The sequence below is a fragment of the Trachurus japonicus genome, chromosome 14, assembly GCF_045865225.1.
Source record: "Trachurus japonicus isolate A0001 chromosome 14, Traja_1.0".
In the NCBI taxonomy this organism is placed as follows: domain Eukaryota; kingdom Metazoa; phylum Chordata; class Actinopteri; order Carangiformes; family Carangidae; genus Trachurus; species Trachurus japonicus.
Window position 1 is genome coordinate 24,699,540 of NC_140920.1, and position 26,056 is coordinate 24,725,595.

Consider the following 26,056-nt stretch of genomic DNA (forward strand, 5'->3'; position numbering starts at 1 on the left):
TTCCCATAAGGGGAGCATCTAAAAAGAGGATTTAATGACATTCATTCCCCTTGCTGTTGCTGGATCTCATTGTAATTAATGTACTGGTACTCGATAAACACCACTAACACCACTTGAATGAATTAATGATTTTTGCATGTCAATTAAATTAACATGTTAATGAATCTTTAATCATTGCAAGCTAAGACCTTCGCTCACGTGTGTTCCCTCTCCTCTTCAGGTGAGATCAGTACCCGTCTCGCCCTGGACAGAGAGCAGCAGTCCAGTTACCAGCTGGTCGTGGTCGTACAGGACGGGGGCACGCCACCTCGCAGCGCCACCGGCACTGCTCACATCACCGTACTGGATGAAAATGACCACGCCCCCAGCTTCACACATGCCAGGCCGGACAGGGAGCTGCTCCTTCAGGTGAGAATGAAGGGAGAGAGAGAGATGCAGCTGTTTTAGGGGATTCATGTTTTACAGTGTATGTTAGGTGCCTGCACATGGGCCACTGAGCTCAGCTGCAGTATGTTTTTTTTTAACTTAATTCCTAAATCCTTTAACTAACACTGTGTGATTGCTTTAATGAATATTTATCATACGTGACAGACTCTTAAGTCTTATCCCTGGAGGTTCCAACAACAATTCTCTGTTTCCTTTCACATTAGTTATCGTGTCAGAGAGGAAACAGGGACATAACAAGGAAAAAATAATTAATATAGGAAGATATGAAACACCAACAATGTTGAAGAAAGACATTAATATGGCAGTGCTTCTCAACTGCAGGTGATGGAGGGGCTTCCATCGGGGACAGTCCTCGGGACGCTTCTGGCTAAAGACCCGGACGAGGGAGAGAATGGGACCATATATTACTCTTTATCAGGTAAGTGTTGTAAATCCTCTTACACACACATTTCTACAGTACATTGTAATCGCCTCCCTCAACATCCACATCATCCAGTTGGTATGTTTGTACAGTATTTCATCCTGCTTACATTAACTCTGATATCTGTTCATATCATATCTGCTGCATCGTCTGAAGGCCCCAGAGCAGAGCGCTTCTCCCTCAACCAGAACAGTGGCGAGCTGAGAACGGCTTCCCCATTAAGATGGGCAGAGCGGGCCGAGTACAGCTTCACCGTGACAGCTGCTGACCACGGCACGCCAGGCCTCAGCTCCACCTGCCAGCTACGTATACAGGTAAACACACACACACACAAAAAAAGGAATTTTCTAACCATGTGCAGCCTACATGCACAAACACTTACATGTTTGTCATATCAGAGAGACATTCAACAGTTTTTAACAAAGGCGACCAAGCCAAAAAGTGTCGCACGCACACATTACCTCAGTCCTTTTGCATTCCTTGCTGCGAGTAATTTCCTCAAACTGCTCACAAAGCGATCAGTATGACTGGCGAAGGAATTGGAAGAGCGGTAAATATGAGAAGGAGTGAAACTGAACCTGGGCCTGTACAAACAAAAATCATCTATCCAATCTAGTGTGTGTTTCCTGCTCCGAGGGTTAGTGGGGTAACCAAAACCCAAGGTGAGAAACCCCGAGCTGCAGGAGGAAGCCGGTTCTTTTCTGAGTTATTGTTCTGAACTTTCTGTTGGAGGGTCAATCCCCCGCATATCAACATACAATATCAGGAATTCGACATCAGGAAAGAAACCGGTCTGCCACTGAGGCATTTTGCCAGAGAAGGGTGGTGGTTTGCTTTGACTGTGGAGCTTTTAGCTTTAGTGTTTTTTATGTGATGTGATTTCAGAGAGGAAAAGGATGCTAATTACCGCAGGCGCACTCGCCTCAGATGTAGCTAGCACCCTGCTTGTGCGACACTGAGATTAGACAGAGGGGAAACAGGCACCTTGGAATCAAATGCTCCCAGATGAGATTTGATGAGAGCCAGCTGCAGCGAATCGCACAAAGAGAAAGGGAATACACTGCTGTACGGTAGCAGGCAGTGATATGTACAGTACGCGCACACAGACACAGATGGACATGCTCGCTGTAACGGCACATTTCAAACACTCTCATGAGGTAACATTCCCACATAATGATTTTGAGATAACATTTCAAATGACTGTGGGTGAAATCAGACACGGGGATATTGTTGTACACCACAAGTACTTTGCCACTCATGCTAGCTGGCTCGTATGCAAAAGGCACCGGGTAAAGGCAAGGAAAAAGTACAAGTAGTACCGTTTCTGGCACTGTTTAGTAAAAGCTTCACTTCAAGATAACTGAAATCCTGTGATGTTTGATGGTTTCTGCCAACGACTTTAAAAGAATTCAAGAGTTTCTCCACCTGTAGTCCTGTCACGTAAAGATGCCATGAACACCATGAACCTCAATGAAATATAATGAAATGCAATGAGTTTTCAATATCATTTGAAGTTCAGAATGACTGCCCCGTTCTGTTTTGTGGTGGACTGGGAATGGCTTGCTTTAACACTACAAAGAAACACAGAGAGAAAGAAAACATGACATGCTTCTATTTTTGATCTTTCTGTAAACAAAGGGAGTTGTCAACATTGAAATATGGCTGCAAATGCCTGCGTAGGGTTAGTCATTTCAGTCAGCACATGAGGCTGAATTATCCTCTTCTTCCAGGTTTATCCCTTCTATTCATGCTCACCGACACTAGAAAAAGATGCAATTCACTGCAAGAGATCTTGGTAACGAAAGCACAGGGTGGTGTGTGTGTGTGTATGGATTTTTTTTTCTTTTTTGATGATGAAACCAGATCAAATCTGCTTATGTTTGCTGTCTCCAGAGTTCTTTTGATCTGTCCCAGAGCGACACTGAACCCTGAAACTTGCTCAGAGTGGCGAAAGCCCCCTGGCACGTGTTTGTTCCCTATCTGACCACACGGCTGCAGATGGAGGCTGCGTTACTTGCTCTGCATCATTTCAGCTGGAATATTTACAGTTTTCGCTCCCATCACACCCTCCATTATTTTGACACAGATCACAAATCCCGTCTCTCATCTCCAAGCCAGAATGCCACAGTGTGAAGATATTTACTGGAGGAATTGAACATAAATGCCTTCAAGCACAATGAAAATGCCTGCGAGGGTTATTATAGTAATAACAACAAAACAGATACAGGCTACAGCCCAAGGCTGTGTTTAGGGATGGGCTGTTAGAGAGCAGTATAGCTGCATTGTCTGCAGAATACCAGAGGAAATAAGATCCAGTAACATGAACAGCACAGCGCTCGCCTTGACACTTTGCTCCTACGCCTAGTACAGTAATACTTTTTATATCTATAGATTGAAATGTTTTCAAGGTTTCTCTCACTCTGTTGTGGGGATAAGGATGATTAAAGACAAGAATGTAAAGTAGAGTGTGAAGAGTGAAAGCAATCTGAATCATCATGATTAAAGGGGACATATTATGGAAATATCACTTTTTGAAGGCTATTTAACATATATATTTGGGTGTTTGTCTTGCCTTCCGGCCCCAAAATGTGAGAATTGACAAAAAAATCTGTAATTTTCATGCTCCCTAGGTTGAAATCCACATAGTTTTACGAGCTCAGTTGTCTTCCAGTGATGTAACTAGGATTCAAATTTGCATAACCCCACCCCTACCTGGGACCGGTAGAAGGGGCGGGGCAAGTAGTGGTTCATTTGCATTTAAAGGGACAGGCACTGAAACCAGCCATTCTGAACAGGGCTGTTTTGAGAGGATGAAAAGAGCTGTGATGTTTGATCCTTGGGGGATTTTGACCAAAGCATGTCACAGATATGTCTTTAAGACACTTAGGAACTATTTTAATTTGTGGAAAGTGGGCATAATATGTCTCCTTTAAGTGAAGTAAGTTGTTCTTCTTCTTCTTCAGGTTCTCAGCTCCTCCAAGTCCACCCCCAAGCCCAACATGCTCTCAATGACCCTGAACACAGTGGAAGGCGCCGACCCGGGCTCCGTCATCGGCACCATCCGTCCTCATGACAAGCAGGACTCGGCTGTCCTGGAAGGCCAGGTGACCTACCTGGTGGTGGGGGGGACGGACCGGGACGGCACCTTCATGGTGGACCGTTTGAAGGGAGACGTGTACCTGGTGCGCGAGCTGGACTACGAGAAGGGCTCGAGGTACACTCTGCACATCGAGGTGTCCGACTTCTCCCAGGTGTTTCCCAGCAGCCACCTGGTGCAGCTGGATATCAATGTGCAGGACAGCAACGACCACGCCCCTCAGTTCACAGAAGACCCCGTCACCATCGTGGTCCCAGAGAACATGGAGCCAGGGGCCTCCATATACACCTTCCAGGCTGTGGATCAGGTAGGAAACTGAAATTACTCACCTGCTTTTTGATATTTCTATTTATTTACCGTTTTTTCCATTTTCCTTTTTTTTATACATTGCAACCACACACACACACAAAAAGAAAATAACATACAATAGGCTGAAGCCAGCTTATATTTGCCTACTCACTCTCTGAAATTGAATTACTGGTGACAGCTACAGTACAACACTCATCACTGTGACTTGTATTCCAAAGTTGGATGGCCCTCATTTAAAAGACTAGTTTTTCTTACTGTGCACCTTCAACCTGGAACTCTATGCAAAATCATCTGAAACTTACCTCACTTTTACCAATAGGGCAATTTAAATAACTGAAGGATACAAACTGGAAGGCTGTTGTTCTTTACCTCGAAATGATTTCCTTGTCTTTAGGAACACAATATCTGAAAATTTTAATGCATAGATCTTATTAGTGGGTTTTCTCGGTACGGTTTCGGTATGTGTTTTGTGGAGAACTTTTTTTTTCTCCCAAAATAATGTTTATAATTTATCTTTGTTTATTATTCTCAGACATTTCTTATATATGTTCTGTGTTTCATATTGTAAATATTGTAAATGAGATTGCTCCTCAATATATCTCCGAGTTTACATAAAGGTTATGAATGAATGAATAAATGAATGTGCTTTCTACTTTTATAGGATGGCAGTGGACCCAACAGCGAGCTGCGTTACTCCGTGGAACACTACTGGCCTGACACTCCTGATCTACTGACCCTGGACCCCTCTACTGGAGTCCTGACCCTGGGGCAGAAGTTGGATCGAGAGTCCACATCCTCCCTGTACCTTGTGGTGCGGGCCACGGATCAGGCAGAGGATCCCTCTCAGAGGCGCTGGGGTTCAGTCACTGCCCGAGTGTTTGTGACGGACGAAAACGACAACGCTCCGGTCTTCAGCTCTCCGTCTGCTGTCAGCGTCATGGAGGACCAGCCTGTGGGGTGAGTGACCGCTCCACCTTCATGCACACTTCAGTCGTGACTTTGACTAGAGTTCAGTCATTAGATGCCAAGCCTACAATTGGGCTAATAATAATCATCTTTATTGACAGATTTGTGATTTTGTACGTGATGGCTCGAGATGACGATGAGGGTGAGAATGGCCGTGTGTCGTACAGAATCCAGACGGGAAACAGCGCCGGTCGCTTCAGTCTGAACCCCAATACTGGTAAGTTTATTTTTATGCTAACACAACATAAAAAATAACACTAAAGTCATATAACAAGGCATTGGGGGGAATTTCCCCTATTTATACCCAATTTACACTCCATCAAGTCAACGTTAGGGTAAAAATCACCACATCATTTCATGCACTCTCGTCTGAAATCCTGTTTTGAATGATTTAACACTCCAGGACGTAGTAATAGTATGTGGCCTATTTTCTATGGGGTTTCATGATTGATAGATAATCAGCATCCCACCCATGGACGCCCCCTGGATGAACAAAACTTTCCAGGAGATCGTAATTATCCACCAAAGTGCTGCGTCTACGGGGACTCAACTGCTAAAACACTCATAACCCTCATAACCCTCTTTTACTAGATGGTCTTTCAATGCCTCTGAGTAATATTTCACTTGAATGATGCTTTGGTGTTCTTTCCCTGACGGATTTCTTCATGGGAACAGATCTTTATTTGGGCTGGGGACGCGGACGGCCCTTTGATATCTTATATATATGTGAATGTGTAATCTCTTCATCAATGGAGCAGGGTGGTGTGGGTGTGCACGGCCCTGGCTGAGGTGGGATTAGGAACCATGAGACAGACCTTTAATGCAGCTTCCAGATGGAAGAAAGCCTTTACTTCATTACTGTCAAGTGTCTGGTGCGTTAGGAGGGGCTGATTCCACTTCTGGTTTGTATCTCAGACGGGGTGGTGCTTATGGCTTAAGCTTATGGTTAATATTAGCTGTAGCAACGGATTAGCATTGGATTGTGGAGACATTTGCCAAACTGCCAGGCTAATATGGGGGGTATCATTAGCCTGATTACTGCCTATAAATTATACGTCTAGTCTGCCAATAATAGATTTCTGTTATTTCATATTACAGCTGCTTCCTATATGTCTCCGCGTTTCTCCTCAAGTTTCAAAAGTAGATAAAACATTTTGTTCACGTTGTTTGAGAACATTACATATACTTTTTATGGATGTGGCACTGCATTAAATGGGAACATGATAATATGCACATTTACCTGACATTCAGCATGTACTGTAGTATTAGCAGCGTTCCCTTTATTATTTATGGTCGTACTTCCTGAGATATTTTGTATTTTTGCAGACCCTTTGATCACAGCTACAATTTACATAAACTTTAATGCAAATTTGAAGTCTCTCCCACAGAGAGCACCTTTATCATGTGATTGATACTACATCGGTGACACTAAATTGGCTGCAGTGGGGGATGATATAGTGCAGCCAGTGTTCTGCATCTGTCTGTGTTTTTGGCCAAGGCGTGGGAGCAGAACTTCACAGAGAGACATCAGAGCCACAGCCTCACCGAGCAGTCAGCGCATGGTGTATGTGTTTGGCAGTTTGCTGTGGCATTAATGCGCTACACACACACACACACACACACATCTCCCAGGCGCAGCATGCCAGCTAAACTTGTACACTTGCGAACTAGTACACACACACTCATTTCATATTTCCTCTCACGTTGGCTGACCCTCCTCGTAGTCAGGGTGATGACAGAGGGTGTGGGATATAGACATAAAAGGTAGGAGAACAACTGGAGCCAGGATCAGTGGAAGTCTGAATCACAGACTATCTGAACCAACTCCATTTACATAAAATACACACACCGGCTAATGCTGAACAGATTTAAAGGCGAACAGATACTGTAATGTTGCAGAGGGAAATGGAAAAAAGCAATAAGTTGATTGTAGGGGAGGTCATAGGTTGATTTTCGCTGGCAACCATGCAGTTCCAGGTTGTCTGGATACTGCATGTGTTTACTTACATTCCTGCACTTGTGCATTGCAGTAATAATATATTTGAACTGATAAAGCTTTGCAGCACAGTCTGATTCAATCCAAGGTTTAAGTGCCAGAGGTGAAGAGCTGGCATGAACTAAGTGTTGTATCTTGCTTACTGTGGAAACTCTCATTAAGCAAAGCTGTAAAGGTTTTTGTTTTTACTGGTCCCCGAGGGCTGCAAATACTGCCTCCTCAGGTTCTCCAAATTACATGTTCACAAAAACTATCTGAACGCATTAGGACACAAACTTGCGCACACGCGCTAGGAGACCAAAATAATTCAAACAAACATAAATTTCGAGTTAAGTACTCAAGGAAAGTTCTTATTCTCTGTATTTTCCTCTTTCCTAGGTTCTCTCTCCATTCTTAAAGCTTTGGACCGTGAAGAGCAGGAAGTCTTCAATCTGACTATTGTAGCAGAGGATCATGGGATACCTCAGCTGTCCACCTCTCAGGTGCTGTGTGTTCAGGTGATTGACGTCAACGACGAAGCGCCGGTGTTCCAGCGAGCTGAGTTTGAGACCCAGGTGTTAGAAAACCGAGGACCCGGGACGACAGTGTTGACGGTGACCGCCACTGACAGGGATCAAGGTTGGTTTAAATGCGTTATTACAACATATGGGATACATACAGTCAATAATGAGGAAATATGGGCATACTGGAGGCACCACAAGACTGCGTGGGGATGCCTAACAGGGGACTTTTATCACAGGAAAATCAAACTGTACTCGTACTGTATTTTACCCAGATTTCCTGCTTCATAATGCCATAATATATTAAAGTCTGCAGATTCAAATAACACATTTTTTCCTCTTAAGAGAATTGTAGATCATTTCAAGAAGAAAGGCTGTAGAACAAAGTCAAGATATGAAAGTGTTAGAGGAAGAAAGGTTTCAAAGTGCAGTGGAGGAGGAATAACTTAAAAGGTTCAGCTAATACACAGCACTTACGCCTCCGGTAGGAAGGCCAGGGAACTAAACGAGAGACATAAATGTGTTTGAGAAACCACATGACTTTAAAACAAACCACAAGCCCATATTAATGAAAATGTGTGGCTACAGTCATTGTCCAGAGCCTTATGTTTCTGGAGCTTTTATTAGGGTTTGCTAACGGCTCCATGCAACATGCAGCTGTGGATTCATCATATCATTTCCTTATTACATTTAATGTAGCTCTTTTTTTGCTTTATTGCTTGTTTTGTAGTGTGCCCAGCCTCTTACTTGGTTTTATGTCTGCCTTGTGTTTTCTTGTAGGTTCTAATGGCCAAGTGACATATGGTGGTGTGACCGAGGAAGGCTTCATCATCAACCCTGTGACAGGAGTCATCACCACCACCAAAGAGCTGGACGCAGAGCTGCAAGTTCATTACACTCTCACTGGTACTAAAATATCTATTGTTTCACACAACTTTATTTGACCTCTTCTATACGGATGGAGCTCGGGCCCATTTATTCCCACGGAGCATCTCCAGTGCACCAGTTAAAACGTTTGTATGGGATCCAGCATCTAATCATCTTAACTATCTCTTATCAGTGTATGCCAGAGACGGAGGGCTGCCTCCTAACTTTGCCAAGGCCGTGGTCCGCGTGGAGGTGCAGGATGTGAACGACAACGCTCCGGTCTTTGCGAAGCCGTGGTACGGACTGGATGTGCCGGAGAACCAGGCCCCTGTTGAGCTTTGTTTTCTCAAGGCTACAGACCCTGACTCAGGTCCTGGTGGAGAGCTGGAATACAGGATTACTGGTGAGAAACAGTGTTGTGTGTCTATCCCAAGAACTTTATTAGAATGGATTTAATGAGTGATTTAGTTTACCGCAATTACTGCAATTGCTGTTGTGCGGTCTGACTGCTGTGTGAAATAACAATGTCTTGTGAAAAACAGTGAATTTTTTCCATTTTTGGTGTTTTTCAGGATAAATATGGTCACATTTATATTTATAGATTGTTGACAGATTATTGCAGTTGACACTTTGACATGGTGATATTTGACACTGCACATACAGTGTGCAGAGATGGGATATATTCAGCATTTGGAGTAATGCATTGCTTTTTGAAATGGCTCTGTTTCTTATGAAAGATCACAGCTGCATACAGTACGTCTATAGTAAATACTGCAGCTTCAGTTATAGTGCAGTCTGGAGAACATTCAAACTTACATAATACGGAGTTGGCACAGACGTTCTTGTCTTAACAATTTTTTCTCTCCTCTGCCACGTGAACTCTTTCCATTCAGCGGGAGACCCTCATGGAGATTTCCAGCTGCATGCCAGCACAGGAGCCCTGTCTACCTCGCGCGGCCTCGACAGGGAAACAAGGGCAGAATACACTCTGGAGGTGGTGGCCACGGACCGAGGCAGCCCTGCTCTCAGCACCACTGTCACAGTGGAAGTCAAAGTGTTGGATGTCAATGACAACAGCCCTGTCTTTGGCAAAAGCAGCTACTCTGTGGAAGTATCAGAGGATGCTGCAGAGGGCACACAAGTGTTGGAGGTGAGCAGACACTGGAATGACGAGTATCAGAGGTCTCACTGTCATATACTAGATTTTTCTAGTAAAGAAATGTTGCTAAGTGGTATTAATTTAATCATATGGCTTAATTTGCTGTATGATCTGTTTCCAGGTGTCAGCCACAGATGCTGATGATGACCTGAATGGGAAGGTTCTGTACTTCCTTAGCCGAGAGACACATGGAGCGTTTACTGTGGATGAGAACACTGGTCGTATCACCACAGCAGCACCTCTGGACCGGGAAAAATTTGCGTCATACAACTTCCAGGTGTTTGCTGTTGACCTTTCACCTGCTGCACCCAGGAACAGCTCTGCTCAGGTACATACGGTTCTTGAAAAATGCTCAGACTTTATGATTCTTGTAGTGACGTCTCTTTTCCTCGAACCATAAAAGAGTCACTCACTGTTGCTGATAGTAGTTTAGCTTAGTTTGACGCGTGCATGGTGCTAGTAAACCAATTGCCACAACGAAGTTTACCATAAAAGAAGGGATTTATTTGTACAAACCAGTGGAACAATACCTTCCTGGCACAGCACAGCATGTCACGGTCAAAGAAGTGTTTGCTTCCCAATCAGCAACACCTGCCGATAGCTCAGCTCAGTTTAGATTAGCCTCGCATCACCAGGCTCTTCAGACAAGCGAAGAGCCTGGTGTCTGTTACCTCCGAATTTCATCTGCATTCTGGTTCCTGTCTGTAGCGGATACCGAAATCACCAAATTCACCAAAATAAAAGTGTTCACCAACATAAAACTTATAAAATAAACATTAAGTTGTAATACAATAAAAGCAAAATGTTAACTTAATGGCTCGGGGACTTTCTTGTAAATTATAATCCTTAAATTAAAGAGTTTTACCGCATTTTATTAGCTCGGTGCTTTTATTTTGACTGAAAGGTCTGTCTCTCTCGCCCTGGATCCGTTTTCCTTCCCCAGACTAGTTTAAATAAGCCCCCGTGAACGTATGCCTTACCTCACTTCCTGTGTAAGCGGAAGTTATAAACACTAAAATACACACCAAAATAAAAGCCGAAAATGGTTCCTACAATTCTCATGCTGGATTTAAGAGTATTGTTTGTGTTTTTTATGCTCAGTAACATCCCCACTTCACTCACATGTGATTTTTTGTCCTCCTAGGTGACAGTGACCATCCTGGATGTCAACGACAACACTCCTTTCTTCATCCAGGATCCACTGATCATTGAGGTGTCCAGCAGGCGTTCTCAGCGGGTTCTAGCCACCATGAAGGCAGAGGACAAGGATTTCGGAGCCAACGGCTCTGTGTTTTACCGCTTCGCTATGCCAGTGAAGGGTTTCAGCATCAACTCTCTGACCGGGGAGATCCAGGCCACCGAGCCGCTGGGAGAACTCACCCAGGCTCAGAGGACGTTGATCGTGGAGGCCATGGACCAGGGGAGCCCAGCTCAGTCTGCACAGGGTGTGGTGGTGATTTACGTGAAGGAGGTGGAGTACAATGGCATTCGCTTCTCCAGGAACGCCAGAGATGTCAGCTTACAGGAGAACGCTGCTAAAGGTCTGACATGAATAGATTATTATGAGGGATCAATTTGAGATTTCTCTGCTGTCAGAATTAAAGATTTTTTATTTTTTGTTGTTTTCTTCCGACATTCAGGCACAGCTGTGGCTCAGGCTCAGGCTCAACACCCTGATGGCACACGCAGAGGTATCAGCTACAGCCTCTTCAGTGGGAACAAAAGGCAGGCCTTCACCATTAGCTCCTCATCAGGTAAAACTCACAGTAAAAGTTATATAGACTGCGAATTGTCAGTAAGTTTGATTGGATTTGATCACCTCCCAATCCCATTTTTTTTCCTGCAGGTGAAATCCGGGTGCACAGCTCCAAGGGTCTGGACTTTGAAGACACCCCCAGACTCCGTCTAGTCGTGAAGGCTGAAACTATGTCTTCCACATCTTTTATGGCTTTTAACTTGATCCTGCAGGATGTCAATGACAACCTTCCTCGCTTTCAACTGCAGAACTATGTTGCCTACATGAGGGAAGCACAGGGATATGAAATGCCAATCATACAGGTATGAATACATGTAAAACCTACACAAGAAAAACACACCGTTTCTTGGTCCATTGGTGATGCACTGAGGGTAGAAGTTAATTCTCACTCTTCCTTTTTTCATCCCTCCCCTCCATCTCTGTCCCAGGTGGTTGCTGAGGATGTTGATCAGGGCCAAAATGGTCAGGTGACCTACTCCCTCCAGTCATCAGGCATGAGCGGCCTGTTCAAGATCGACCCGATGACAGGAAGCATCACCACGGCGGCCATCATGGACCGGGAGATATTTACCCAGACCAAGTGAGAACAGACCTGTGGCTCAATAAACCGTTCTATGTGCACACTTTGAGGATAGATATATATTCTACCTGCAATAACTGTTACTGCATGGTGAAGTATAGAAAAAAAGTCCATTACATTTAGACACACAGGAAACATACTGTCTATAGGAGGAAAAAATTAGACCTAGCACATTGTGAATCATATTCACTCAGCTAGGATGTGTTTAGATAGCTGGTGTGGAGGCTGACATAGTCTGCTGAAGATATAAGCACCATTACAAACCCAGATCTGCATGCCAGATGTATCAAAGCTGCAATTTCCAACTCTTGGTGGCTGTTACTCATAACATTTTGTATGTTTCATAACAACATGCTGATATGCAACTGAAGGTAATAATGTAAAATCAAGACATATGCATATGTTGACATTCCTTTTACACTTTCCCATCATAAATGTAATGAAATACTTTATTTTGTCCTTCAACAGGTTGGTAGTTACAGCAACTGATAGAGGAAGTCCAAGACTGGCTGGTTCAGCCACATTGACAGTGATTATAATTGACCAGAATGACAACAGTCCCACTATTCCTTTGCCCAAGGAAGTCCGCATTCCAGAAAGTAAGTATTTTATTTGCCGGAAATTTGCAGGAGATTTGTGCTTTCTGGTTATGTATCTAAAATAGGTTACTTTAAGGAGGTAGATTCAGTTTACAAAAGGAATTCTGTCACTGTGCACATCGAAGGATGTAAAGCTAACATCGTTTTGCTTAATGTCTCTCTCCATCTCTCAGATACATTGATTGGCACAGAGATCACCCTTGTGACGGGTAACGATGTCGACTCGAGCCCCGCCCTCTCCTACACCCTACAGCTGGACCCCACAGCCATGGGCAAGTTTGGGATCCACCGCTACAGTGGAGGCGTGTCACTCACTGCCCCTCTGGACTTTGAGGAGAAGACGTGGTACACCGTTACTGTCAGAGCCACAGACAGCCAGCACCAAACCGAAGCTAACATTACAATACTGGTGGAGGACATTAATGACAATGCCCCTGCATTCACCCATGATCTTTACCAGGTAGGTTTTTTTTGTACAAACACAATTTAGACTTTCTGTCATGCAAATCTTGCAAAATCCTACAAACACTTTTTAAAACAGCCACTTGACATTCATTTGTATCACAAGTAATCGTTTTGACTTTTTTTTTCTTTAATGTACATTATGGGATTTCCTATGTGAGGAAATTCACAGAATATATACGTATGCCTTCAAAGTTTAGGTCTTCAAGTTTGATGGGGAATTATATTCACTTCATAAACTGTTTCTGTCCATAGAGAAGTGGAACATTTCATTCGTATATATGTACACATTGTAAAAAAACAACAACACACAAGTACTGTACATTTTCAGTATGTGCGCAGTGGGAGTGATAAAAGTTAACTACCTAATATTGACTGGGGAAAAGTTTTAGAGATGAGCGTGTATAATATTTACTACTCTGTCCGAGGAAATGACCTCAATATGAGCATTAGTTCAGGAAAAACAGGAACTACAATATAAAATGTAATGTTTAGTGCGTGTTGACCTCCTCACCATGAGGATTTTATTACACTATTTACAGTATGAGAGCTGCTGTTTTGTTTTTTTGTACAGATCGCTCAAGTGTTGTTTTTAATGTCATTGCACCACAGGTATCTCTGGCAGAGCACACCCCCCCAGGAAGTGCTGTTGTCACAGTAACAGCAACTGACAGGGACTCTGGAGACAATGGAAAGATCACCTATAGAGTGATGTCATCAACACAGGATGGTTTCTACATTGACCCCAACAATGGTAAAGCAACCGTTTAGCTTCCCTCCACATATTTTTGGCTCACTAAACAGGTTTCCACTGTTAATTGAAAGCAATGTGTTGTATATTACATTTTTGACCTGGAGTAAAAGCAGCATGTCTGACTTCCTTTCATTGCATTCATATCCAGGAACCCTGTTCATCAGTCACAGAGCTGAGTTCGACCCTGAACGTCCGTCAGTCAGTATTGTCATTGAAGCCCGTGATGGAGGTTCGCCTTCGCTGTCGTCCCTGACGACGGTCCAGGTTCAAATCTCTGACGTCAATGACAACGCTCCTGTCTTCCATCAATCTGATTACAGGTTGGTCTACACTCATTAAATACTAGGTGTTTTGTGGTGTGACTACATCAGCTGCTTTTACATATGTAATATCCTTCGATCTGCAGGGCCACAGTCGCTGAGGACACCATCCCAGGGTCAACGGTATTGACGTTCGAGGCCTTTGACAGCGACCTCTCTCGAGAAAATTGCGGCTTTGACTTTGCTATCGCCAATGGAAATGAAGGAAATGTGTTCCAGATTGAGAGCAGTGTGCGCTTTCTGGAAGGCCGGGGCTTTCAAACCGTCGGGACGCTGCTGTTGGCTGAGGGGCTCGACTTTGAAACTAAGCCGCTTTACAACCTCACTGTGGTAGTTTCAGACCGGGGCGTTCCCCAGAGGAGCTCTAGTGTTGCTGCGGTGATATCCATTGGTGATGTCAATGATAACCCTCCAGTGTTCAGCAGAGCAGAGTACACCGTATCACTGAGCGAGGGAGCTGCTGCTGGGACCGAGATCATACGACTGACTGCTACAGGTGGGCTAAATGATTTTCTTTTTGCCTAGGTATCTGATTTCCTGCCTTTCTCACTTGTTTGCTTTTTCTCTCTGCTAATTGATTGTCCTCTGTTGTTGTCTTGTTCTCAGACCCAGACTCAACCCCCAATGCTGAGGTCCAATACACTATTAGCTCTGGTAATGAGGTCAACTTATTTACCATGGACCAGTGGACTGGAGCCTTGCGCCTTCAGCGAGCACTCGATCGCGAGCACCAGCCCACGCACATCGTCATCATTCAGGCCACAGACGGACATGGACACTTCGCACTCGCTCCAGTCGTCGTTGAGGTCAAAGACATCAATGACAATGTCCCGTTCTTCCCAGTGGAAGTCCTTACAGCAAGTATCAGAGAAAACCAACCAGCAAACTCAGCTGTGACCGTTCTCCACGCCATAGACCACGACACAGGGGTTTATGGCCAGTTGAAGTACTACATGGTGGAGCGGTCCAGGGTGGGAAAAGACAGCTTCATCGTGGACCAGAACTCAGGAGAAATTAGAAGCAAAATTGCCTTTGACTTTGAGAAGGTCAACTCCTTTAATTTCGTAGCAATCGCTGTAGATTCAGGCAACCACTCCGCCACTGTGACGGTGCAAGTGTTTGTCACAGGGGAGGATGAGTACGACCCGGTCTTTGCATCCCCTGATTTCAGCTTTGAAGTCCCAGAGGGGGCCAAGAAAGGCCAGAGCATTGGCCAGGTCCAAGCCAATGATGAGGATGGAGGGGTGGACGGTATTGTCCTGTACTCTCTTCCCACCAGCTCTCCATTCTTTGATGTCAACAAAACCACTGGGGCGATTTTCCTCAAGCTGGACAGCTCAGGCAGCAGCAGCAGCAGCAGCAGTGGGTCGGGCCGGTCTAAAAGGGAAACCAGACTGATGACTCTTGACGTGAAAGCCCACAGTCCTCTGGATTCATCTCGCACCTCTACGGCCCAGGTCTCCATCGACGTCACAAACACCAACTTCGGTCTGGCTCCCGATGTCAACATCCTGCTCATTAGCATCATCGCCGTGTCCCTCGGCTTCATTGTGTTGCTGGTGGTCATGGCCGTGGTGGTGTTCCTGGTCAAGTCACGCAGGAGAAAGAAAGGGCAGGAGGCAGGAAACAGAAACGCTGCGTCAGGAACTGCTCTGCAGAAACTGGATGACTGCAGCTCTGGAGGACCTGGAGGGGACAGGATCTACCACCAAGCCTTGCCTGGCTACGCTGGAGATCAGGGTACAGCTGGTGGTGGCCCATACACTCGAGGAGGCTCTTTGGATCCATCTCACTCCAGTGGAAGAGGATCAGCTGAGGCAGCAGAGGACGATGAGATCAGGATGATAAACGAGTACCCCCGCGTCGCCTCCATCACCTCGTCCATGCAGGAGCACATCTCGGCCAGGGGACCAGACTCTGGAATCCAGCAGGATGCTGACCAGCTCTCAGATATTTCCTGTGAGCCTGCAGCTTTGGAGGGCAGCACCTGGTTCAAAGGAAAGAAACTTGGAGGCAGCCTCAGTGGGACCTTGCTCTCCGGCCAGCTCCCGGTCTATAGAGATGAGGGAGGCGGGTACCTGGGAGTGGGCCGGGGCCTCAACATCTCCCTACCCAAGGATTATGCCTTCCCTGAGGACGGTAAACCTTCGGTGGACGGTTCCCTCACAGCTATTGTTGCCAGCGATGAGGAGCTCCGTGGAAGTTATAACTGGGATTACCTGCTCAACTGGTGCCCACAGTTCCAGCCTCTGGCCAACGTCTTCACAGAGATCGCCAGGCTGAAAGACGAAACCGCCCAGCAGAGCCAGAACCCTCGCCAACCATTCCAGCCAAAGCCCAAAATGGATCCCAAACCCAGGATCGATCCCCCGCCGCTTATCACATCTGTGGCTCACCCGGGGGCCATGTCAGTTCCACCCAAGGTCCCCGTCATTGGACGGACATTCCCCCACTTGGCCTCACTCCGCAGGTCCCCGATCAGTCACGAGGGATCTATTTCATCAGCAGCGATGTCCCCCAGCTTCTCCCCTTCTCTGTCCCCGCTAGCGGCTCGATCTCCAGCTGTCTCTCCCTTTGGAGTCAACCAAGGGCCCTCGGCATCCATGATCAGCACCAGGGAGCCCTCGCTGGACCAGAGTCCTGATCATGAGATGAGAATATGATGGAAAACTTAGGAAACTATTTAAGGAAGAACTTTAGGACAGACAAGCTAAACGAAGCATGGCAGAGCACCGCTCTGGCTTTTTTCATGGAACTTAAAAAGGCAAAAGGAGTCGTGAGTTGTATTGTTCTTCTCAAACGTCATAGTTTTGATCGTAGAAACAAGGTTTCACAAATGTTCAGTATTCAAGTGTCTGAACCAAGGAATTCTGGACAGTGGACACAAAGAAAAAAAAAGAACCTTAACCTTCTTGTGCTAGAACATTTGCGTTCTCTGAAGTACTTCTGTTGGTCTGCAGTGTTAAAGGAACACACAAAAGTGGAAGGAACATGTGCCTGGGTTGACAGGACCAGCCCACTCTTCTACAGTGACGCAGGTCTCCATGAACTGATCGGGGTGAAGGGGTTCACTGACCTCTTCATGTGAACGTGCATTCACCATGCCCTGCAGTCAGAGATCCCTTAGTGTATAGATAGATTAATGTGTAGTTTTCATGTTACCTCGCTGGCTGGCCAGAGAGTTAAGGATCTCATTCCTCTCTTTGTGTCTGTGGACATTTTTACACTCCAGTATTAAACTCATCCAGCGGCTGCTTTTGAAAAAAGACCGCTGGACATGTATGTGAAGCCCATGGACAGACGGTGTGTGTGTGTATGTGTGTGTTCACAAAGACACTGATTCATTGAACTGCCAATGCATCACACAGTGGAAGAGCAATGGAGATTGTTGTTTTTTCTCACCACTTAAGGTGACACGTCTTTTGATTTTACTTTTATTTTTATATATTTTTATATGAAATTATGATTTCAGATTTTTCAGAAATGCCATTATTCCACATGGAGAGGTTATTGTTTTTGTGTATTTGCATATATGTATATTTGTATGTATGCAGACAACATTATGTACTGTATGTGTCTCCTAGGTTTTTAGAAACTCGTGTGACATTTCTGTTGTGTGTGTGCGTGTGTGTGTGCGTGTGTGTGCGTGTGTGTGTGAGAGGGAGACTTTTGTGTTTTTATCATTATTTATATGAGAAGAAGACTTGCTGCCCCATGTCAACAGTAGAAAACCAAGCACAGCTCACACTAAGCTGCATTGTTACCTTTTCTTTTTTTTGTCAAATTGTAGATCGATCCAAATCTAAAACAGCAACTGGATGAAAACCTGTGAAGCAATCGATATGCCTGCCTCTCCAGCAGCTCAGCACTGTGTTGTTATGTGCGGTTATGCACGACAGCACATCCCCTTTGTTTTTCAGGGACGGCTCAGTTTGATGATCACCTCTGTGTCTTTTGAAAAAAAAAAAAAAAGTGCTTCCTAAAGTTACAGTTACATCAGTCATTAACCTAGATGTATTTTACTGTGAAGTTGTTCATCTCAGCACATTGAAAATAACATGCAATGCACAGGCTGGGATCCTCATAGAAGGATAGTGGCATAACATGGAGAAATGTAACATGTGAGCCAGACAAGTGGGAAGCAGAAGCCTGAATGCGTGAGCCCTGATGAATGTACAAGGATTTAGCAACCGGTGCAGTATTTATTTCCATGTTAACTCTTTGCTCTGTGCATTTTATTTCCATGATTCACACATGAAGGATGTCACTGACATGATGAGGTGTTTCTAGGTTCCATGTGTGTAACTCATCATCTGCACCGTCTCTCTTTCCTCTCAGCATATTGATCCAGTTTTTAGCAATCTGCTAGTGCAGCGAGAGGCAAAAAGGCTTCATGAATGTCTTCTTCATTCTTCCATGTGCATTTATCACTCTGGCCTGTTTCTAATCTTTGGGGGTAATTACAGATTGGATGTCCTCTTGTTTCCAAAAGATGGCTTCTACCTCTGTTCTTTGTTCAACACAGCCCTACAAATCGCCTCATGCGAAGCCAGCACTGGTTCAGCGAAGAGCTACACATGCCATGAGCCTAACTCCAGCACAACATGTTCTCGCCTCATAATCATGCTGTCTCAGAAACATTTCTGTATTGGAGGACCTCCATTTGGAGTTCAGTCTGATATGAATGCCAGTGACTGATCAGTGGAGCAATGGCAGAAAAAAAAAGAGCTGTACATGTATTTAAAGCAAATAATAAATTCCTACTGATCTCTTTTGACAAACTGGAGTCAGACTTCATCTTTTTCAGAACTCAAACCAAGACTTTGAGTGAGGGATTTTAAAGTTTAACACTGTTCTGGTTATCTGGGCTGTGAAGGGGGACTTTGAAGATGTGGGATAAAATCCAGTCATTTATGGGGAGGCTATTACCAAAGGCCTGTCTGTCCTTATGAAGACAGCAGAGCTTATGACGACAGTAGACAGTGAAGTGACACCACGTTATAAGGACACAGAATCTTATGAGGACAGTTGACCCTATGAGGAGACCAGATATATGACAGAGCTGTATGTCACTATCATTTTTCACCTGTTGTATAACTTAACGGGTCCATGCCTATGTTCCCACAGCCCTATTTTCCCACAGCCTTATGTTCCCACAGCCCTATGTTCCCACAGCCTTATGTTCCCACAGCCCTATGTTCCCACAGCCTTATGTTCCCACAGCCCTATGTTCCCACAGCCCTATGTTCCCACAGCCCTATGTTCCCACAGCCTTATGTTCCCACAGCCCTATGTTCCCACAGCCTTATGTTCCCACAGTTCTAAGATTTTTCTCAAAATTAGGCCCTATGTTCCGACTGGACTCTCTCTATCTGGCCTGTCTAGCCTCTACCGGGTCTTTTTACTAAACTTAACCAACTCTTTTCTTCATTGCCTAAACCCAACCAATGGTGGAACCAAAGGGCTGTTGGAACATAGGGCCTAATTTTCAGTGACAACAAAAGTTAGAAATGTGGGAACACAAGGCTGTGGGAACATAGGAATGACCCCAACTTAACTAAAAACTATGCAATATAAATATTGAAAATCAGATCAGAATTAGATGTATAGAAATTAGAAAATAATAGTATAGTAGTAGTACTTGGATAAAATTAACAGTATTGCAAAATAAATACTATTACTTTTTGATTTTAATTATATTTTCCATGATGTTAATTCGTTTTACTGGAGTTTGATTTCCCATCCAGAAGAATGTTCATTTATAATAACACCCTCCCGGATCTGTTTCTTAACAATAATTACGTTGGGCAAAGTTGTGTGGGAAACAAGTTTTTTCTCTCACATCATACTGTACAGCAATGTGTAGGCTTTAGTAGTATGGCATAAACCTGAGATCTAGTAGCCAATATCCAGTCAACAGTGAATTCAGTTCTTCCAGCTCATATAAAGGCATATAATGTTGACATAGCTGAATAATTACAAAATGTTTATTTCATATGGAGCACAGGCATGTTTGCATAGCTGCTGGGGATTTCTGCCTCATTTGGTCATCACACACAGTCGTGCCGTGCGTTATGTACAGAAGGAGCCGAACATAGATTTTGACAAGGTGTAAGAGAAAGAGCCAGAGACAGAAGCTCTTGTGGTACAAGTGAGACAAGCAAGACATATTGTGAAATGAGTGGTGATGAATTGCACATTTGAAATACAAACTGTTGCATTTGAATGTTGACATAATTGTGTGTCATATATATATAGTGAATGTTATTACGTTTACAGTCAGCTGAGGTACAGCCCAGGGTGTGGTTAGACATACATATACAATCATACAGTTGTAGTTCATCTGGCTAATTTAAAAATGTATTAACTTAATTCTAGTGAAAAAAAAAAGTTGATACCTTCATTTTACGTTCACTTCAACACAGCTGTGTTTACGTACAGCCTGCTGTCCCAAGACTGCTTTTGCAACCTGCTCTTTCCCTAACCCCATGCAACTCCAAATAATCACAAAAACTCACACGCACATGCACACGCAACCTCACAGTCTGAGGCTACTACACTAGTGACACACATGGCCCACAACATTCTCCCCAGCTGATTTTGGCCCTGGTCCAGCTCCTACAGGCACATACTTGGCAGGTTTTTTAGTTGCAAAATCTGGGAGAAATCTGTCTGAACCAGGAGTCTATCCCCTGAAGACCTCGGGAAGATTTGAGCCAAATATGAAATCCCTGGTACAATATGATATTTGAGTGTGTTTTGGTTGTGACATATTGTGAAGGTAATCTGTGGGAACTGGGGAGACACAATTGAGAGCAGTGCTACTTCTTCAGGAAAGCGTGGCCACTACTGTGACTCGGTATCGGAAAGTGGCGAGATGGGCTACAACCCTATAACCTCTAACCCTGGACATTAGGAATGAATTTTGATGCTGAATTGCAGCGGTTCATCTGGACAGGTAAGTAAACAGCTCCTAATGCTAACATGCTATAGTAATAGCAAAACTTTCAATCCTTTCAATATTCTCAGTAATGGTGTAATTATAATTTGATCAGAATATACCCACACCACTCTGACAAAGATTGGTTTAGTTTAGTGAGTTTTAACATCATTTTTTCTAAATTATACTTGTGATTTAGGACCAAGTTTGGAGGGAGTAGGCTCATCATCATGTTTCTGAGTCTGTTGAGAGAGACCTCTGGGACTGGGAATACCAATATAAAAGTCTAGAGGCAGATATACAAATATACAGAGTAACACTAAATCCACAGGGGCAGTTTTCACTTTAATTTCACATCACATACAAGAGATTGAAAAGCTCTGCCTGCTCTTCCATGCTGCTGTGAGAACTCGTGTTCCACCCCGCCACACCTCCTCATCAGCCTCATGGCCTCCACCTGCTGTTCCCACCTGCACCTCGTCACCAATCAGTTCACCATATAAGGAGCCTCAGTACAGACACTCATGCCAGACCTTGCAGTACTCATTCAGACTGTCCCTGACCTTGCCCTGGTAAAAAAAAATAAAATAAATAGAGCCTTTACATCCTTTACAACCTTGATTTTCTTCTCCTGGTTCTTGTCCTCTTGTGGCTGTGTGGTGTTGACCTGCTTCAGTGTCATTGGGAGAGCCCAGTACTATTGCCTGCCAAGTGGGCTACTAGCCTGACCTTCTGGTTCAACCATCCCCTGCCTGTCCACAATTTCCTGTCTGCCTGCTCGGTTTGCCCCCCCCCCCACCGCCTGCTCACCAATTTTCCGACTCAGTTCCTCCAACCGTGTACCCAGTCTGCCCACCTGTTTTCACCGCCTGTCCTGGAACTCTGTTTACTCTTACCTGTTCTCCAACTCTACAAGCTCCAAGAACAGAGAACCGTCGGTTACCTGAGCCAAGCCAGTACTTACTCTCACCCTTACCCTGAAATCTGCCATATCCTGTCCTTCAGTTACTCTGCCAAGTCTAAGAAAGGTCATTACCAACTACTTCCTGAGTTGCTGCATGTGGGTCCTACATTATTTCCCATTACATGGTGTTCACTTAACTGCTCAGTTGCTCTTACAATACAATTTAGTTTATCACTTTTCTGTTCTTGAGAAAGCATTACTTTTAATAACATCACTGTTGAAACCTAATTGCCAGAAAGGTCGAGTTGTTGTGAGTTTTGAGCAGAAGTGAAAGGCTGAAGTGAAACACAATTATGCACTTTGATAAACCTTATTCTCCTCAAATGTCAGCACTCTCTGTTAAGGGGCATGTTTTCTTTCCTGTGGTTCTGGGTAATCTGCAGCTGCACTCTCTGGGAATCAAGCCGGTAAACATCATATTAAAGTTGGCCCAGGCTGTAGTTAGTATCCAGGTGCTCTTTCATCCTGACTTTGAGCGGTTCACCATCATTAAGTGATGGATCAGTGCATGCACGTGAATGTACAGCTACTACAGAACCAACTAGCCAATGCATGCAGCTGTTAAGTATGAATTATTGTGCATGGTATATTAGAGGAGAAATATTGCTGCACTGCATCAGTTTATAACAGTATTCATGAATGTAGGTCAGTGCACAGAAGGAGAGAGCAGAATAAAGAACAGAACAGAAATAGGAACAGCCCTGAAAGTAACAATCTTTATTGTAACTTTTAACTGAGGTGGAGGTACTGCAGGGATTTCTTCAAGTGCCAGTTTTGCATTGTGTGTTTGATGTTAGTTCGAATAAAAGAATCTGCAAACATCAGAAAATATGACTAATTTTCCCCCGAGGTTCTCCATCCTAATGCTTAAATTTAATTCACTCTGATGAAATACTAATGAAACTAGGCTTTAAACTGAAGTCTGTTTTCATTTTAAGTCTACTAGAACCCATCTTGGATGACTGGTCAATACTGTATTGCAGCTTTAAATAAACTCATTACTTTCCCCTAAAAAGTAAATGGAAAAAGTTAATTACGCAGATGGCAAACTACACTGATCATGGCAGTATATTTAATTCCACCACAGGAATAGCTTTCATTTGAGTTGCCCTCTGTTCTCTCTCTGTCTCTGGAAAAGTCTGAAAAGGTTTTAAAATATGGTCATTTAGGAGGCACTTTATGAGAGATCATAATCGCTTGACCAATATGAGGGACTAAAAGTCATATTTCAGCCTCTGCTGACTCTTCATTGACTCTTGTGCACAGAAATGAAGTATAACCAACTCAACCACCACTTTAAAAATCCTTCCCATCAAATATATTTAAAAAGATAGGGTTAGGGTCAGAGTTATATTTCATTACAAAAAAAAGTCAGTTTAGTTTGTACTCCCAAATATGTCACCATTTTGCATTTCATCGATGTGATACTCCCATGAAAGGTTAGATTAGAATACCTTGATTCTCATATCTATTCATAGTGTCCCATTCACTCAGAAATCTCTTTGAACAGATTCCCAGAACTACAAACAAGACCTGTGGAAGTTGGCTAAAGTTTCTTCTGCACCAAGGTCAGCCGGGCCCCAGTGGCTCTGCCCACCACCCCACCACCCCAGGAAATTACCATGAACACATTCATCCCTACACAACGTTATTTAAAAGGCTCACTGGTGCCAAGATCCAGTTTCATGCTGTTTATCAGTTGTTATCTCTGCTGGCAAAGGAAAAGCTTCTCGCTGTTTTCCACTGGTGGGTTGTTAGGGAGATGTGTGTCAGCGTGTGTTATGTACGCATGTGTGCACAAAGAGTGTGATGTTTGTGCACAAAGTTGCAGGCTGCTCCTTCCCGATTGTGGTCTGTTTGCACTTTGATACCGTCATGTGGTGGAGTTCCAAATATCAGCTTTAGTTAAATATGCCTCAATTGATCACAGTGATCCAGCTGGAGAGTTTCGTTATCCCAAAGATTTACAGCGTTCTCTCATCCAACATTGCAAAGGCGAGCTCTAAATTTACCTAAAATTAACTTAACTTAAATCAAGTTGATTTCTGCCTCCTTTTTGTGTTGCGCCACTTGCGTGACATACAGGATTCATGGAGGAAAAACAGTCACTGGGGCTCTTTGGCTCGTGGCCTTTGAACGGCTATTTTTAGTGAGTTTTCACGTTTTTTCTGTGGCATCAAGCGGAGAAAAAATGACAGGAGAAAGGAGCCAGCTGAGTCAGTGTGAGCCTGGTTCTCATTTGTGCTGACCTTGTGTTACAGGACTCCCTCACTTGTGTCACTCACACTTCACACGCTGCAGGACAGAGGAGGGAGGAGAGCGAGGTGGAAGGGAGTACGGCAGAGATGGCAAATGAGACTGTCAAGGAGAAACAAAACATATTTTCCTAATGAACCTCTCTGGAATCATATTCTTTGTAATGCAGCCAAAATAACAGGTCAATATTTGAACTCTGCTACACTGTTAATTAGTGAGAAATTACAAGAATTGAAGGCAATAATCCCTCTTGGAGTTTGGTGCCATTTTAGCCTTTAATTGCCATTCTGACTGAGTGTTTAATGCACACTGTTTGTACGTTGTTTAAAAATAGCACTATTAATCAAGTTTTTTAATGCTGAAAAAATAAATTGTTCTCTGGATTGCAGCAAGGAACAATCAGTCTGCAAAACCAAAGTATAGAAAAAGGCAAAAAAAAAAAAAATCCCCACAGCCCCTGAATGTGTCTGCGTGAGAGTGTGCAGGTGTCAAATACTCTGGTGAGACCCTGAAAGTTTCAGTTTATGGTCAGTCGATCAGTCTGTGGCTTTTGAGGCTGAAAGTACCTCAGGCAAAATATGAAATATGAGCTATGTCAAATTGAGCCATATGGACAATTGTTACAACTATGTTGAGACTCTGTAGCATTTATGCTGTTAGTCACTGTCGAGCTGCATCCTTAGACAATCATGAAAATATCAAGTAATAACCAATAACAACAGCTTCAGGTTGAAACGCTGCACAATCAAACATTGTCTTATAGACATTCAGAAAATGATTTACATTACGGTTTAGAATTACTTTTTTACTTTAAACATATTCCTAGATGAAAAATATTCTAGTAACAAATGGGTCTCAGTAATCTGCAAAAAAAAATTTTTTACATTTTAAAGGGGACATATTATGGAAATATCACTATTTGAAGTCTCTTTTCCACCTCCCCAAAATGAGATAATTGACAAAAAACGCAGGCTCCTTAGGTTGAAATCCACATGGTTTTACGAGCTGTTCCCGCAGTTGTCTTCCAGTGATGTAACTAGGATTCGAATTCACATAACCCCACCCCTACCCGGTACCAGTAGAAGGGACGGGGCAAGAAGTGGTTCATTTGCATTTAAAGGGACAAGTACTGAAACCAGCCGTTCTGAACAGAGCTGTTTTGAGAGGATGAAAAGAGCTGTGATGTTTGATCCATGGGATATCTTGACCACAGCATGTCACAGATATGTCTTTAAGACACTTCAGAACTATTTTAATTTGTGAAAAGGGGGCATAATATGTCTCCTTTAAAGCATGACCATGTAAATATTGCTCAACAGAGACCTCTGTGGTCACAAGTGGCAATTACAACTAAATGACAAAAGTATCTTTCCCTGCATTAGCCAATATTCACTTAAATCAGTTGATTTAATAATGCAGCATAAAAAAAATACTTTATCAATCATCATGTGAGTCAAAGAAACAGTCTTTTGTTGCACAGATAGCCAATCAATTAAAGTTAGCATATAATCAGCTAGCCCAGCCATATGTGAATGTACACTGAATTGTCAAAGCATCATCACAGTAACATACATTCCCTGTCAAATGTTTGCTTTTCTCTTCAGGGATCTTTGATGGACAACTATTAAGGTTTATTAAAACAAATTTAAAAAGGATATTACTT

At 43.7% G+C, this 26,056-nt stretch overlaps 1 protein-coding gene across 1 annotated transcript in view; it reads left to right on the top strand.

Annotated features, from left to right (window-relative positions):
• dchs1b (dachsous cadherin-related 1b) overlaps positions 1 to 19,014 on the top strand; it is an 85,266-nt gene extending 66,252 nt beyond the window's left edge. Inside the window, exons 9-29 of the mRNA XM_085798506.1 lie at positions 221 to 408; positions 769 to 865; positions 1,025 to 1,182; positions 3,832 to 4,272; positions 4,936 to 5,231; positions 5,342 to 5,457; positions 7,615 to 7,854; positions 8,517 to 8,642; positions 8,797 to 9,006; positions 9,497 to 9,753; positions 9,884 to 10,090; positions 10,907 to 11,303; positions 11,403 to 11,516; positions 11,609 to 11,820; positions 11,947 to 12,098; positions 12,567 to 12,697; positions 12,871 to 13,157; positions 13,772 to 13,913; positions 14,062 to 14,233; positions 14,320 to 14,729; positions 14,840 to 19,014. Coding sequence (XP_085654632.1) covers positions 221 to 408; positions 769 to 865; positions 1,025 to 1,182; positions 3,832 to 4,272; positions 4,936 to 5,231; positions 5,342 to 5,457; positions 7,615 to 7,854; positions 8,517 to 8,642; positions 8,797 to 9,006; positions 9,497 to 9,753; positions 9,884 to 10,090; positions 10,907 to 11,303; positions 11,403 to 11,516; positions 11,609 to 11,820; positions 11,947 to 12,098; positions 12,567 to 12,697; positions 12,871 to 13,157; positions 13,772 to 13,913; positions 14,062 to 14,233; positions 14,320 to 14,729; positions 14,840 to 16,896 — 6,410 coding nt within the window. The 3' untranslated portion in view covers positions 16,897 to 19,014. The remainder of the gene's footprint in view (positions 1 to 220; positions 409 to 768; positions 866 to 1,024; positions 1,183 to 3,831; positions 4,273 to 4,935; positions 5,232 to 5,341; positions 5,458 to 7,614; positions 7,855 to 8,516; positions 8,643 to 8,796; positions 9,007 to 9,496; positions 9,754 to 9,883; positions 10,091 to 10,906; positions 11,304 to 11,402; positions 11,517 to 11,608; positions 11,821 to 11,946; positions 12,099 to 12,566; positions 12,698 to 12,870; positions 13,158 to 13,771; positions 13,914 to 14,061; positions 14,234 to 14,319; positions 14,730 to 14,839) is intronic.
• Positions 19,015 to 26,056: the final 7,042 nt, after the last annotated feature.